Source organism: Opisthocomus hoazin, chromosome 3, assembly GCF_030867145.1.
Source record: "Opisthocomus hoazin isolate bOpiHoa1 chromosome 3, bOpiHoa1.hap1, whole genome shotgun sequence".
Lineage (NCBI taxonomy): Eukaryota > Metazoa > Chordata > Aves > Opisthocomiformes > Opisthocomidae > Opisthocomus > Opisthocomus hoazin.
In genome coordinates, this window is record NC_134416.1 from 69,929,883 (window position 1) to 69,944,701 (window position 14,819).

At 46.6% G+C, this 14,819-nt stretch overlaps 1 protein-coding gene across 1 annotated transcript in view; it reads left to right on the forward strand.

The window, feature by feature from the left end:
- The first annotated feature begins 903 nt into the window (after nt 1-903).
- The window catches only part of SCGN (secretagogin, EF-hand calcium binding protein), a 33,208-nt gene continuing 19,292 nt past the window's right edge, over nt 904-14,819 (forward strand). The window contains exons 1-5 of the mRNA XM_075415287.1: nt 904-995; nt 1,624-1,694; nt 13,238-13,330; nt 13,625-13,714; nt 14,650-14,706. Of these exons, the coding sequence (XP_075271402.1) occupies nt 923-995; nt 1,624-1,694; nt 13,238-13,330; nt 13,625-13,714; nt 14,650-14,706 (384 nt within the window). The 5' untranslated portion in view covers nt 904-922. The remainder of the gene's footprint in view (nt 996-1,623; nt 1,695-13,237; nt 13,331-13,624; nt 13,715-14,649; nt 14,707-14,819) is intronic.

The following is a 14,819-nucleotide window of genomic DNA, read 5'->3' on the forward strand; positions in this document are numbered from 1 at the left end:
CTGCTGGAAGGCTTGAGCTCCACAGTGTCTGCTCTTCCTTGGCACTTGGGAAGAGATGGACACTGCCACTGGGATCTTGCTGAAAGAATGTAATTTGCAGACATGATATAGAATCACAGGATCATAGAATGCTTTGGTTCGAAGGGACCTTTAGAAGTCATCTAGCCCAACCCCCCTGCAATGAGCAGGGACATCTTCAGCTAGATCATGTTGCTCAGAGCCCCATCCAACCTGACCTTGAGTGTTTCCAGGGATGGAGCATCTGCCACCTCTCTGGGCAACCCTTTCCAGTGTTTCACCACCCTCATTGTAAAAAATTTCTTCCTTATATCTAGTCTAAATCTACCCTCTTTAATACCATTACCCCTTGTCCTATCACTACATGACCTGCTAAAAAGTCCCTCTCAAGCTGTCTTGCAGGCCCCTTAGGGTACTGGAAGGCTGCAATAAGGTCTCTCTGCAGCCTTCTCTTCTCCAGGGTGAACAACCCCAACTCTCTCAACCTTTCCTCACAGGAGAGGTGCTCCAGCCCTCTGACCATTTACCACATTTTCTGAGTATTGTATCATCTTCTCTGAGTAAAAGGCAACTTTTTGTTTTTCAGGGTAGTTTGGCTTTCCCCTCTCCCCCAGATCGAATGGGAGCCCGCTCGGGGCAAACATCAAATAACTTTTTAAGACCCTTTTCCGCTCAGCTTCTGAAAGCCTCTCTGAAGCAATCAGTATTTGTATAAAATATAAATATACATATATATAGAGCCAAAAGCAAGCTAGACAAAAACCACCTGTAAAGTTGCTGGGAGCGCTGCTGGGAGCGCGGGGGAGGTGGGGCGGCCCCGGGGGCGGAGCCGCCTCCCTGGCAGCCGGGCCCGGCGGCGGGTCCGCGGGCAGAGGCTGCTGGGGAGCCGCGCGGCTTCAGCACCATGGAGAGCGGCGCCGCGGGGCGCGTCGACGCCGCCGCCTTCCTCGGCGCCTGGCGCCGCTTCGACGCCGACGGCAAGTGGGGCTGGGGGGGGGCAAGGGACACGAGTGGGGGGGGGGGGGGGGACATACACGCCCGGGGGTCTGCAGGGTGCCCGCCTGGGTGGGTGCCCCGTGGAGGGGAGGGTGACTGCCTAGGTGGGGTGCCCGGGCGGGTGCCTGCAGGAGTGGGTGGCTGGCAGCGCGTCTGAGCTTCACCCCCACGGGCTCCTTCCTCGCCCCCTTCTTCCTCCTCGGCACGCCCCAACATCAGGTCCGAGAACCCCCCTTTTCACTCCAAAGTTTTGGCCTTTTCGTCACCTCTCCGTTCCTTCTGTTATTCCCTCTTGCTGTCCAAGTTGGTTTTGTTTTTCTTTCCTGAAAAGTTTTCTCTAAGAAAAACTCCGGAGGGAGCTCCGCAGTGCTGTGCCCAGCACCCACACAGGTGGGCACATAGGATAGGAAAATTGGTCAATATCCAAACTGACCTTTCCTTGACATAGGAAAGGTCAGTTTGGATATGAGCCCCCCCCGAGTGGGCAGGCAGGGCCCTCCGCTGAGACCCCAGCCGTGCAGCCTTGGGCTCCCTGCACGCAGCCCGGGACGTGGTTCCCAGCGCTCAGGCAGTGCCGCCTGACCATTAATGTATTTGATTTTTATTTAGACAACGGTTACATAGAAGGGAAGGAGCTTGACAACTTTTTTCATCACCTGCTTGAGAAACTGGGACCAGAAGTAAGTGCTGCGCCGCGTCAGCTGTGCAAGTCCAAGTGAAAGGGTCATCGCGTTGAGAGACGATTAGTACTGGTTGTTCTCTGATTGCTCACTCCCTTAGCAATCCCCCAGGTAAAGAGCTTTTTTCTCGCCAGCAAGGTGGCATTCAAACAGGTATGACAACAAGTGCAGTCACCTGAGTGTTGGTTTTCAGCCCGACAGCTGCTGTCACGGTGAGCCTGCGGGTTGGAAGAGTGGGAAGTCATTTACTGCCGATGAATACAAACAAGGGAAAAAGCACCGGCACACAGTCTGGCAGGGCAAGGGGTAGGACCGTGGTGATGATTTATTTAAAAGAGCGCTGATTAGTTTTGTTAGTATGATAGGCTTCTTTCTGAGGTCAATTTTTAACAAATATGCTGTCATTAATTTTAAATGGTGCTTAGGAAGAAGACATACATCTTTACTGCTGGAGATAGCTAGAAGCCAGCCAGGAGTCAATTATGTTGCTCGTAAGATCAAGACCTGGCTCTCAAGGGTTTCTGGGTTTCTCCCTTGGTTTTCTGTCATATTTTTGGCAGCATTTCCCCTCTTTAACACTCTGAATCTCAATTCTAACAGAACTTGCATGACAATTTACAGGGGCTGGTTTCCAGCTCTAGGTCATACGTTGCCTTTGACCGTCACCATCAGTGAAGGAGAAAGCCTGCCACTCAGGTCAGCTGCTCAGAAGTACGCAAGGAATATATTCTGATAAGAGGCTTAATGTTTTCACTACACAGCGTATGGTCAACTAGGAATAGAAAAGGAGTAAGCATCTTCCAAATAGAAGGAGAGGGTGTGCCAAAACCAGAGATGAAACAATTCCTTTAAGCAACAAATAATTAGTGAAAAGGCACTGGCTAATAGAAGGTATAAAGACATGAACATGAAGTGTAAAATCAGAATTGTACTTACAAGCCAATTAGCGTTCTTAGCTCTTTGGGGCCACAATAAAAAAAAAAAAAAAGCTATGAATAATTTTTCAAGCAAGTTTTTATTTAATTTGTAAGTAAACTTGGGTTGAAATATTGGCAGTTTCTGCAGAAAAGTCTTTCTAGACCATGGATGGTTAGATGAACAGATAGGCCTGTAAAAAGACTTTAAAGCAAATCAAAAAAGATTCAACGATAAGTGCTGAGAATCATGACAGATGCAGAGAAACTGATGGGAAGAGAAATTGAAAAGCTCGTGATTGTTTGCTTAGGATTAAAGGATGAAATTGGGAGCTGCTAGTCTTGAGGTATTGAAACACCAGCGCAAAGCACACTCAAACGAACCCAGCACCAGAAAACGCGAGGAGAGGTGTAAAATGTGGCCGCAGAGCTCCACACTGCAGCAGGTCCCTGAAGCAAGGGGACTCGAAGTGGGGCTCTCTGGAGTTAACTGTAACCGTCGATAAAACCAAGGTTCAGCTGGGGATCTCCCGCTGCAGGCAGCTTCCTAACAATGAGAGGTCAAGAGGAAACTTCCAGCCCCACTCTACCCACAGCTGCCCCTTTCTGGCACGTCCCTTCTGGAGTCAGCATCGCACCGGCTGGCGTGCCAACCCCGTGTGTTACAGCAGTTTTTGTGGCCTTGCTGGTATCGATGTGAACTTTCTGCGTTAGGTATCTGCAGAAAGAACATGCGAAATATGAGGGTGTTCTAGCGATGAGCTGTTCTGCTCCCAGAAAAGAACAGTGTCACTGCTTGCCAAAAGCCACTGCTCAGATGCCTCCAGCTTAAACCAGCACCCTCCTCTAGCTTGCATCGCCTTGGCTTCTGCCGTCTCGGTTTTGCCGTTAAAAGAAAAAGGTGGACGCAAATTGAATGGAGAAAGAACCAACTCGCTGTCTCTGTATTAAATAGAAGCAATAGGCTAATTCTTGAAGACAGTGCTCACCGCCAGGCTGCTCAAACAGGCTCTCAAGTGTTTCTGGATTTCTCCCCCAGTTTTCTTGCGTATTTTGGCAGCATTTCCCCTCAGGCAGTATTACCCCAAGTGATAAGAGGACGCGCTGCTTTGTGCCCCTTTGCCAGCAGCCATCTTGTTTCGGTTCTCATGGGGCAGGACGGAATCCTGTCCAGCCGGCAGCAGACAGAGCAGCCCGCCTCGGTGGCAGAAAACCCAAGGAGAGCTTTGTCCTGGGAGACTGCGGGCAGTCCCCTGCCCCGCTCCGCTCCCCGGGGCACGGGGATCACCTGTAGCGCTGGGTTAAACACAGACCTCCACTACATTTGTGCAATGAGTTTGGCTAACAACACTGAGCCGTTGTTCTCCTTTTCATGTGATTTATGTTGCACAGACTTGCAGTGGTAGTGGGAGGTGTAAAGCATCCCCTTTGCACCGGTTTTCACCATCCAACAGAGGGAAAGTGGTGTTCGTGATGCAAGGAGAGAGGTGGGATAGAGCAGCTCTGTGTTTTAGTGCTCGTTTTGACCTTTACTCCTCCTTTAGGCTCTTAACATCTCTGTTTCCTTGCACAGTGGAGGGGGTAGACAGTAATATGTGCTGGCATAACTTCCAGATGTGTCACAAGGATTAATTAGCGACTGTGTCTGAAGTGCTATACAAGTGACAAATAATGTTATCAGCACTGAAAGTTGACTCTGCTTGAATAGCGAATGGCTTCATAATTACATTTTTTCAGCCTGCACTCTCTAAGCTGTTATTTTTCTTAATGACCACTGTAGTCCTCCAGCTCTGTTTTTCTTCCCAGCTACTCTGCAGCATCCCCAGCTGACACTAAATGCCAGGGGTTGGGAGCAGCTGGGAAAACAATGCAAAAGGGAGCCTGTCGGGAAGCTGAGAGGCACAGCGCTTCCTGACGGCTCTGCGCGAGGAAGGGAGCTTGAAATACCATCCAGCGAGGGAGGCTAGTTCGTCATCTTTTACTGAAGCATCGAGAATTTTGGGGGGGGGAAGGGAAAACTTTTTAACCAAGGTAGACATGAATTTTGGCAGTGCCTTTTAGCTTCACAATCGATCGACACAAATCCTGGATGCTGCTTTCTGTCTCTCCTCCTCCAGCAACGGGCGATTGCTGGGAGCCATTTGGACAATGCCCCTAATAACAGGCCTTAGCTTTTGGTCAGCCCTGAAGTGGTCAGGCAGTTGGACTATGTGATCATTGCAGGACCCTTCCAACCAAGTCTATTCGATATGTAAGGAAATGCCTTAGATTCCCAGGTGTATCTTACATACACATGCAATTTCAGTGACACATGGGGGATTTATGACACTGATGGACTGAAGTTTATATAAATTCTCCATCAGCTGGAGGGGCTTGTGAAGTGGTTTAGTTTGTCTGGGGGATAGAAGGCAGAATCAAGGCTAATTCAGCCACAGACCAGCACAGGTTTGTGAACTGCTGGTACTATCCATCCGCTGCCATTACTACTCCCGTGACCTCTCTCTAACCATCCGAGCCTCCAGCTTCCAACCTGCTGCCGCATGGCTGCTGTGAGCTGTCTGTGCTCTCTTCTGCTGACTCACAAACCTCTTTCTTCTACATTATGGACACCTTTCCATGCATTTTCTTAAAGTTTTTATACTGAAGTGAAAACTTAGGGGGAAGGACAGTTTCTTGCAGCACTGAAGAAGCAATTTAATTGGAATAGGGACTACAGCCCCTGCCTTTCTCTCTTATATTGATGTACATCTTTCTTTCAGTATTGAGATAATTTAGGATCTTCCTTGCTTGCTCTTTGCTGTAGTTTTAATGAAGCTCTGTGTATATTCTCATAATAATTAGACAAAAAGAATTTTATAGATGAATGGCTATAAATTCTGAGTTAGTCTTTTAGTTAAAGTTTCTATAAAGCCAATGATATCTGGGCAGATGCAGAATGAAATGCACATTACCATTATGCTCACAGAAAGGTATTTCACTTCGCTTAAATTACTACGCTAAAATAAAACAGAAGACTTTCAGATAAAAGTTTGATACCCTCACTTAACTGTAAGTGTGTAAGAGGCCAGGTGTAAAAATTTTTGAAGTGTAAATTTAACCAGCCAAGGCAGGTACTAGCTTTGTTATAATCCCCCTGCACCCAAACCACCTGGATGCACATGACTGGAAGGGACTGAAGTTTATGTTCAGGAGCTCACCCTGAACAGCCATAAAGGATTTGTCTTTGCTTTTTCCTTCCAGAGAAGACGAGCAGCCTTCCCGCTACTCTTGCACTTCATCCTTGCCTTGCACAATGTGTTGTCTGTCTAAATTATGTGTTTAACTTAGTATGGTCAGGAATGCAGCAGCTAGTCATTCAAACAAATTTTAATGGCCAAAATATCAGCCAGCCTCAAAGCCATCCAAAGCAGACTTCCTCTATGTTTTACTGCCCCAAGAGACCCAGGATTAGAGACCAGGTCCGTGGCGACTAGCAGGTCAAGAGCAAGAAGATCCCTAGCAGAAATCATTCATCTTGCATCCTCCTCTAGAGTAATTCAGAAATCTAAAACCTGAGTCAAAACTGAGTATTAAGATATAAGAAAGAAATTCTTCACTGTGAGGGTGGTGAGGCCCTGGCACAGGTTGCCCAGAGAAGCTGTGGCTGCCCCCTCCCTGGAAGTGTTCAAGGCCAGGTTGGACGGGGCTTTGAGCAACCTGGGCTAGCGAAAGATATCCCTGCCCATGGCAGAGGGGTAGACTAGATGATCTTTAAGGTCCCTTCCAACCCAAACCATTCTTTGATTCTGATTATTGCCAAATACTGTTATCTCGTTAGGTGTAGCTTCTGTCAGCCTTGATTAGCCTCACCGGTTCCTCTTCCGGTTCCTGCACATTAAGGCAGGGCACTGCGAGGGCCTGGAAGTATCTCGAAATGCAAACTCAACAAGTCTATGATTCATTCTCTGATTCTATGGGAAAAAGAGACATGATGTATCTCCATTGCCCAAAGGCATGCCAAAAAACTTTCAGCCTAGTGGAAAGGGTAGAACAAAGAACCTGTCCAAAGCCTAACCACAAAACCATGATGGCACAGGGAAGGCTGTAACAGCCTTTGTTGGACGCTGGTGTCTTCTGTGTGAAAAAATATTTCCCATATGTGTGCTGATCAGAGCAAAAAAAAGAACCGAAACACAGTGCAGTCTGACAGGAGAAGTTCTCATCTATTGCAGCATACATGAATATAATAAATCCTAACCAAAATACAGGGCCAAATTCTCAAGTGATAGCATTGCAGTTAATTAAGCAAGATTGGCCCAAATGAGAACTTGGCCCAGGACCTGTGGGTTGAAATCCCATGCTAATGCAAGCAATACAAAGTACAACTGCATGGATGAAATGAAGTCATTCATATGATTAATTTTCTTAATACTAAAGGATTTAAAGAATAAATGTTTGGCCAAAAAAAAGTTCTTCTTCTAAGGTCAAAGCGTACATTACTGATCTCTCATCTAGTCTTTTCTGGCCTCCTGTCTGTACTGTGTGGCTTTTGGCATGGTAATAGTTGTTGAGTTTGTTTTCCAACTAGCATTCTTGGCAGACATAATTTATTTTTATAGATCTTGTAGGAACTTGATATTTCTGGAACTCTTTGCCCTTCTATCAAATTTGGCTGAAAAGTTGTTAGGAGAAACATGTGTTCAAGCCAGCATTTCCAGATAAGCCTTAATTTTTTTTAAGAAACAGGCTATAATAGTCACTTATATTTAGTTTCTTCTTGCTTTTTATACCCTTACCAATATAGTGGCTTGCTTCCAAAAATCATGTGAAGAAGGGAAAAAAAATATCAATTTATGACAAAACTGTCTAGATCAGCAGGAATTGAGACGTCCCCTTTGATCAAGTAGGACAGTCTCCACACTGCTCCATACAAATGACTTATAGTTGTGTTTTCATCAAGGCAAGCTGCTGCCAAGCACATGGATCCCTTAAGAAGCAAAAATTTAATAAGAAAGCACAGGGCAACAGTATGACGATATAAAAGGAATGGGTTAACAAAGAAGACAGGTTACAGCCAGGTTTCCAAAGAGTCATAACCAGCCACCACAAAGTGCAGACTGAAAAAAAAAAAATGTGAGCATGCCCTTTCCATTACTACAAACAGTATTTAAAACCAGATTACCGTTGTGATGCTAAATACTTCTAAAGCATTTTCGCAAAAGGGAGTATGATGAAGATTAAACATGGAAAGGAGAAAGCAGAAAATTCACTTGTTGAGTATAGCATCTTTTCTCCATGAAACAGCACCCATAGTAAGAAATTTACTCCTTAACCCTGAAAAAAATATATTAACATAGCCACTCTAATATTTTAAACTATGCTTTTCTGAGGACAAAAATGACATGGCCTTCTCCTCATGGTATGTAGCAACTTATTCACTGAGTGGGCAGTGAGAACATGCAGCAGCTCTTGGAAACCATGCAGCATCCGGCCTGTGAGGGACCAGAGCAGCTGAAGCTTTACAACTCACATGAAGCAACCTGAAAAGTGGTTAAAGCATCCCTCTATTCCAGGAGAGCTCCCACCAGCATTACAGTCCAATGAACTTCATATTTCGTGGAAATTAGTAGAGGGCTGTGGGGTTTTTTACCTTAAAAGTGCATCACGAATTACATTGCTAGGGGCTTCCTTCTGCTGCAGGGCACTTAGTGAAGGAGCCTTCCTCGCTTCCCCGCCAAGCACTTGCTCTCCCACCAACCGCACTCTTCCTCAGCCCAGCCCTGAGCAAAATTGGAGGCAGGTCCTAGTTCAGGTGTGTTTTCCTGACTGTGGCAGGGAAGTCCTCTTCATTACGGTGCTGAATGATGCTGAAAGTGAGCTTCTCTATACCTGTTTCTGCCTTAATTAGGCAGAAATTGTGGTCTTCTGCCAGTTAGGGCTATTACCTCTTGACTAAATTCTCCTCCAGAAACTCAGGCAGGTGCATGCAGCAGGGAAAACAGGGAATGAGAAGAAAGGCCTCCCCATACAGACAGCTATGAGAAAGGTTGCAAGAGCATTTGCTTAAATGTTCACAAAAGAGAGAAATTTTGTCTAGCTGCTAACACGCCTGCAAAATTTTAGCCCAAGCAGTAAACGCTCCAGAAATCTTTGCCAGCCTTTGAAACTGGGGAGGGATCTGCTGCTTGAGATGGACAACGTAGCCAAGACAGCGTTAGCTCTGAGGAAAAAAGCTGTGCTCGCCTACTACCGTTTACTTGCTGTGAAGCCATTTCCCCCGTCCCATCCTGCAGAGATAAGAGGCATGGATTTGTAGTATGCTATTTGTACAATTGCTTTCCAGAGCAGAAAGGTGGTGTGGGTTTTTTTATTACTCCCCCTGTAATTCATAGCGCTTCAATAAATGGCGCGTGAGCCTTAGGCGTTTGAAAGCAGAGCGTGTTTGGCTTTTAGGCTTTTAGGCTTGCCGCAATCTGCAGTTGAACAGCCAGTTAATAATTAAAGGGAAGGAAGGAAGAGCAAACTTCCCGCGGAAGCCGGTGGCCGGAGCACTCAGCGCAGCACCTGTGTTTCTGTGCACATGCCGTGCGTGCCTGCCTGGAGGTGTCCCCTTCTTCTTCTTCTGCTCCAGATCCTTCTCCCTCTGTCATGGGTCTTGCCCCGATCTGTGAGGCAAGGAAATATTTGTAGGAGCCCAAAAGCAGAGCATAAAAATTGAGGCCTCTTGACCAGCGAGCTGCCAAGCTTTTACCTTTGGCCTCCCCTCAGCGACCTCATTGCATGGCGGAGGAGGCAGTGAGAGGGCCCCTTGTAGCCCCTGGCCCAGCCAATGCCCCTCTGCAGCCCCTCGCTGCCCTGGCATCCCAGCTCGGTCCCAGCCCCAGCACGGGGTGAGGAATGGCCTCTCACACCACCGGCTGGTTGCTGGACCCCTGCCCAGGCCATGCCTGCGAAACTGCCTCAGCTGTGATTTCTTACCTGCCAGCAGTTATTTTGTGCCTTCTAGGGATACCTGAATCTTGTCTGTACAAACCACCAATACTATTGAAAAAAAACTCTGCTTAATATACTTATGTGGCTGTAATTGGTTGCTATATTGACAAGGCCTTTAAAAATATCGTCTCCCTTTATTAGCCTTCTGACTCACTTTGCTTGCTATTTGTCTCTGTCCACTTCCTTTCTTCCAAGCAGAGCTTGGAGTCGGAATTGGGGTGCCTCCTCCTGAAGCCCTCCTAGGGCTCCCAGGACATTGCACCAGTACAAATAAGACCGAGGACCACATGTTTGGTTAGTAAAATCCTACCTCGGCTCCATAAATCCTGGAATATTACCTAGACAGTACTTTTGCCCAAGTACTTTTCTCCCTCTGTGTCTGGAGTGTGCTCTTGTCTAGGCATGAGGCTCCTGTTGAACCTTTCACAAGATTCCTGGTGTTGCTGCCTTGCAGTATCAATGCCACCGCCCTGATTAGGAGGCAAAACCATACACAAACAAGATCTAAACAGGACAGAATTGAATTCAAGGGAGGGAACGGCACATCCAGCAATCTGCCCCACTGTCCTGTTTCTGCCCTGCAGCCTGCCCAGGCTGCCCCATCGCAGGCTGCAGACCTCCAAAGTCAGATTACAGAGTCAGCAAATACAGCAGGATTCTGCAGTTCACGTCCTTGCTTGGACAAGGGAAACAAATCATGCAGACCATGTGCAAGGTTTTTTCCAACCCTTTAAATGTTTTTGGAATGGAAAGACAATCAGAGCGAGCTGTTGGTCTGCACCCAGTAGGTCAACCTTGGAGACCAGGTCTCCCAACCTTGGTTTCTGCTTGAAGTGGCATGGCTTATTTGATGTTTTTTTTGTCTTCTGGGATTGGGTTTTCTTTTGGTAAACATAAAGGTCAACTTTGAAACCTAATGGTCATAAGCCAAGGTGTATCATTCTCAGTGTAAAAATTTGTAATATACAAATATTTTACCTCAATTGATCATCTTGGGAAAGTCAATTTATGCGGTATCTTTTACTTCACTTTTATTCTTCGGGAGTAAATGTTAGATTTCATTAGTTCCATCACCTTTTGTGTTTCATAAGTAGAATACTTAGGAGCAGAGAGAGATTGTCCAGTTTGAAAAATCCACTGTAGTGTAACCCCTTGGACTATAACCTGTTGGAGCTCTGTCAATACTGTAAATATTTTGGATGTTTACTTGATGTATCCCATAGTTTAAAACAGTTAAAATTAAAAACAAGGAGGCAGTCCTGCTTTTATGTAGATAACAATGTTCCCGCCACATGAAGCTCCATGAGTGGTGGTTAATAGCTGACATGCAGTTGAGCCATAAGCTTTCTTAACGACTAGTCAGAACTCCACAGCACACTTTTCAAATATCAGCTATGATTATCGGTTCTGAAATAACCCATCCCACTGGGCACGGAGGAGGATAATTTCAGAGTACTTTGCAAGCCTATTGAAGTCGGCAACTGATAGGCTTGCCTAATGCTGGGGAGGTGTCTCAAAGCGTCAAGGTGCCAACAGAAGGCAATTTAAATAGCACGAGGGCAAGTTGTAATGCCGAGGGGAAAGGAAACTGTATGTACGTGTTCAGTGATGTGCTGTGCCCCCGATGTCTGCACCTGGGGTGCCGGCAGTGAGCACCACCCGGGGTGGTGGTGCAGGTGCCCGGCCACGCAGCCCGTAGGGCTTTCTGGCCACCACTGCGGGGATGGAGTATGCTCCAGCCATGCCCTGGGACCTGCTCGGGCCAATGCCGAGCCCCGGGAGGGGGACCGCCACCTCGGGCACAGCCCTGCAGGATCCCAGATGGGTGTTCCGTCCCCTAACTGGGAGCTGCCAGCCCTCGGCACTGTATCCCAAGGATGTGCCCCAGGTAATGCACCTCACCTGCCCTAAAAAGGTCCACGAGGGTGCCCCTGTCCTCCCATTCCCATTCCCAGATTCTCAAATTTTCCATCATCTGGCACCTCCTAGTCCTGTATTACCCTAGGTAGTGGAGAGATGAAAGAGTTTCACTTGTTCTAAGCAGAGTTCCTTCTTGGTTATTTTTACTTGACATTTATAAATCAAAGTGAATTAACTCTTTCTTCCCTGATTTCAATGTAGGATCCTCTGCACTGACAAAGCTATTAAAGATTTCTCTATAAGCCCATAATGACTTTGCTCGGGTAGGTGCTCATGAGCTCTGAGTCTGCTCTGAAGTAAGGTGAAGGCAAGTTAAATTATACCATAAATGATCAGTCATGCTATCTGCCTATCCATTAACCTATACATATCTTTTTTCTGTTGTTAGTAGCAGCAAATTAAGGCTGCAAACACCAGTCACATCTAAACATGTGGGGAAAGCTGGTGATGGAGTGGGTGCAAAGATAGACTTTAGCTTAACAAGCCTAAGCAGAAGACACTTCATTTTCTCTTTGATTACCTCATCTGTGACATACTAGTGTGTTTCTGCAGCTCTGTCACTGTCTGTGGCAGCTGCTGCTGAGCAAAGGCTGCGCAGCAGCACCCTGTGAGAGCAGCTGGAAATTGCTGTTGCCACCTAGCTGCTACCGAAGGTGGGGATGGCCAAGCAAGTTTTGGGTGCGAGGCATGTTCGGTTTTCTGTGCAGTGGTTTCAAACACCCATCCGAAGTGAGAACGTGAGCTGCAGCCGCTGCGTGTGCAGCCCCGCCATGTTACTCTGCTCAGCGGTGACAAACCTTACAGAAAGCTTTCCTTCTGCCTCGCACGACTTTTTGCAGAGGAGCACAAGTCCTGCTCCAGTTCACGCTTTGCAGGGTCAGGGAGGGCCACCTCGTGCGGGACTGGGACAGGAGCCAGGACCTGCTCAGCACGGGTGCGGAGGGTAATGCTGGGCTTCGCTGTTGTTTAGGTGGGAATAACTAGGTGAGCTTCCCAGCCTAGCCATGAAGCTCAGCTGGCGAGAAGCCTTTCCCCAGGGTGAGAAAATTGTGTATCCCAGACACCCTAAAGTTTGCTGCTAAGAAAAAGAAATCATGCCTGATGAAACTAAGCATTTTATTTCACCTGTCATAGCAGTGCACATCAAAACATATAACCTGACCAGTCCTGAAAACTCCTCACTATGTACAAATTGATTATGGCTTGGAGTATATACAAAGGTAATCTGAATTGCTTGAAATCCCGTGCTGTTAAGCGAGAAACACTGGAAGGGCTTGGTGCCAGGTCTTGAACCAGCTGACAGGCAATAATAAGCAACAACGTAGCTCCCCTGAGAGCTTTCAAGGCTGCTTGTCTAATGAACTGGAGGACACCTTCCTGAAAAGCACAAGGTGAAAATCAGCAGCGTGGAAACTGCTGTAACACACGCTCAAGCAAACCAAATCTCAGTGATATAGCAGGAACAGCTGGCCAAAGAAGCAAGTGTAACTGAAATCTTTTGGGGTCTCCAAACACTGGTTTTCCAACTGAAAGCTTAGTTGTTACAAAACCATGAGTAGGGCTTATTTCCAAAAATTCATCTGAGGTGGTGTGTTTGTGCGCTGTTAGAAGCATTACACCCTGGCTCTTTGATGCAATGATCCTGGTGGTTATCTGTGAGAGAGGAGAGATTTCCTCCCGGAAACTCTTCTAGCACCCTCAGAAATTTTCATGTGCACGTTGTTTTCCCTACGGCAGGACACCATCACAGAAGAAAAAGTTCAGAGGATGAAGGAGCAATTCATGTCCGCCTACGATGTCACCACAGATGGACGCTTGCAAATCCAAGAGGTATCTCCCTTCACCTCGCAACACAGGATTTCTTTTACAGAAGGAGGGTCAATTGGGACCTAGAGCAGACTTGTGAGATGTGGGAGATAGAGCCTTGGTGGGGAGGAGGTGGGTCATGGAGTACTACATTAGCCAGATCTCCTGGTTTGGGGTTTATTTCCAAGGCGACAACATCCAGCTTACACTTCCCATACTGGGTCAGCAGACCCCCAAGTTTTTTTTCTTTTCTTTACTTTCATGGTTTGGGTTTGTTTTGGGGTTTTTTTACGGTTTTTGGTTTTTTTTTTTTTTCAGCTTGCAAGTATGATCTTGCCAGATGATGAGAACTTTCTGCTGCTTTTCCGGCGGGAAACTCCCTTGGACAACAGCGTGGAATTCATGCGGGTTTGTATCTCTGCGTTGTCTCTTCCCATTGCGACCAACAGCTTCATCAATATGTACACTTCCACTGTCTGTAGAACATAGCATGGGAAATACATGGGTATTGTGGAAGCAAAACACGTTCTGACCTGTTCAGGTAGAGAAGTTTGTACATTATTTACACTAGCAAAGCAGACATGTGGCAACTAGGACTGGACCAAGGGCACCCAGAGAGTTCATTAAACTTAGCAGACACTCTCAGCTACCTATCAGTCTTGCTGTCAGAGACAAAACCTTACTTAGTACGTACCCACCGATAAATTCAGCCCTGTTGGGAGCTGCAGCTCCTCACCTGCAGCACAGCATAGACCATGAGGGCAGAGCAGGCACGTTTTAAGCACCATTTTATCCTGAAGCATTAGCCTGGCAGAACGTGGAGTGGAAATGTCCGTAACTTGGGCCTACTGAGGAGCACAAGCCCATAAGTTTTCCTTAACCTTCCCAATCTCCCTCCCCTCTCTGTCCTTAAGTATCTCAGCACATAATTTCAGTTTTTCCAAGACTGCTTGCAGTTACTTCTATTTCACATCCAGACTGGGGGCTGCTGCAGATCAATGGCCAGTTTTGTATGGCCTTGACTTTTATTCAGGGCAATAGGAGAAGCTTCATGTACAAATTAAGTACAAAATGCGGAGTGGTTTCTTAGCCTTTTATTCCTTTTATAGACAATGTGTCTGCATTAAATATGTGATAGCAGCATGTTGCATGGACGGCATCCAAGTGAAAGTAAAAGCTATTGTGTGGAAAGTTTATTTTATTTCTTCTACAATTAATTAAATGTTGGGTAATACAACAGCTTGCTCATTATAGAAGTCCTGATTTGAATCTTCACGATCTATCACCCTAGCAGATGATTCACTGCAATATTTATGTGGTCATATCAATCTATCTCCATTCAGATCTGGCGCAGTTACGATGCTGATAGCAGTGGATTTATTTCAGCTGGCGAGCTCAAAGTAAGTTATTCTAACAAGTCTCTTTGGGCTTGATCTACAGTTCAGGGATGTCAATGTGAGCCTTTCCATCTGCTTTACCAGTTTGCTGCCTTTTTGTGCAGATGATGAATGAT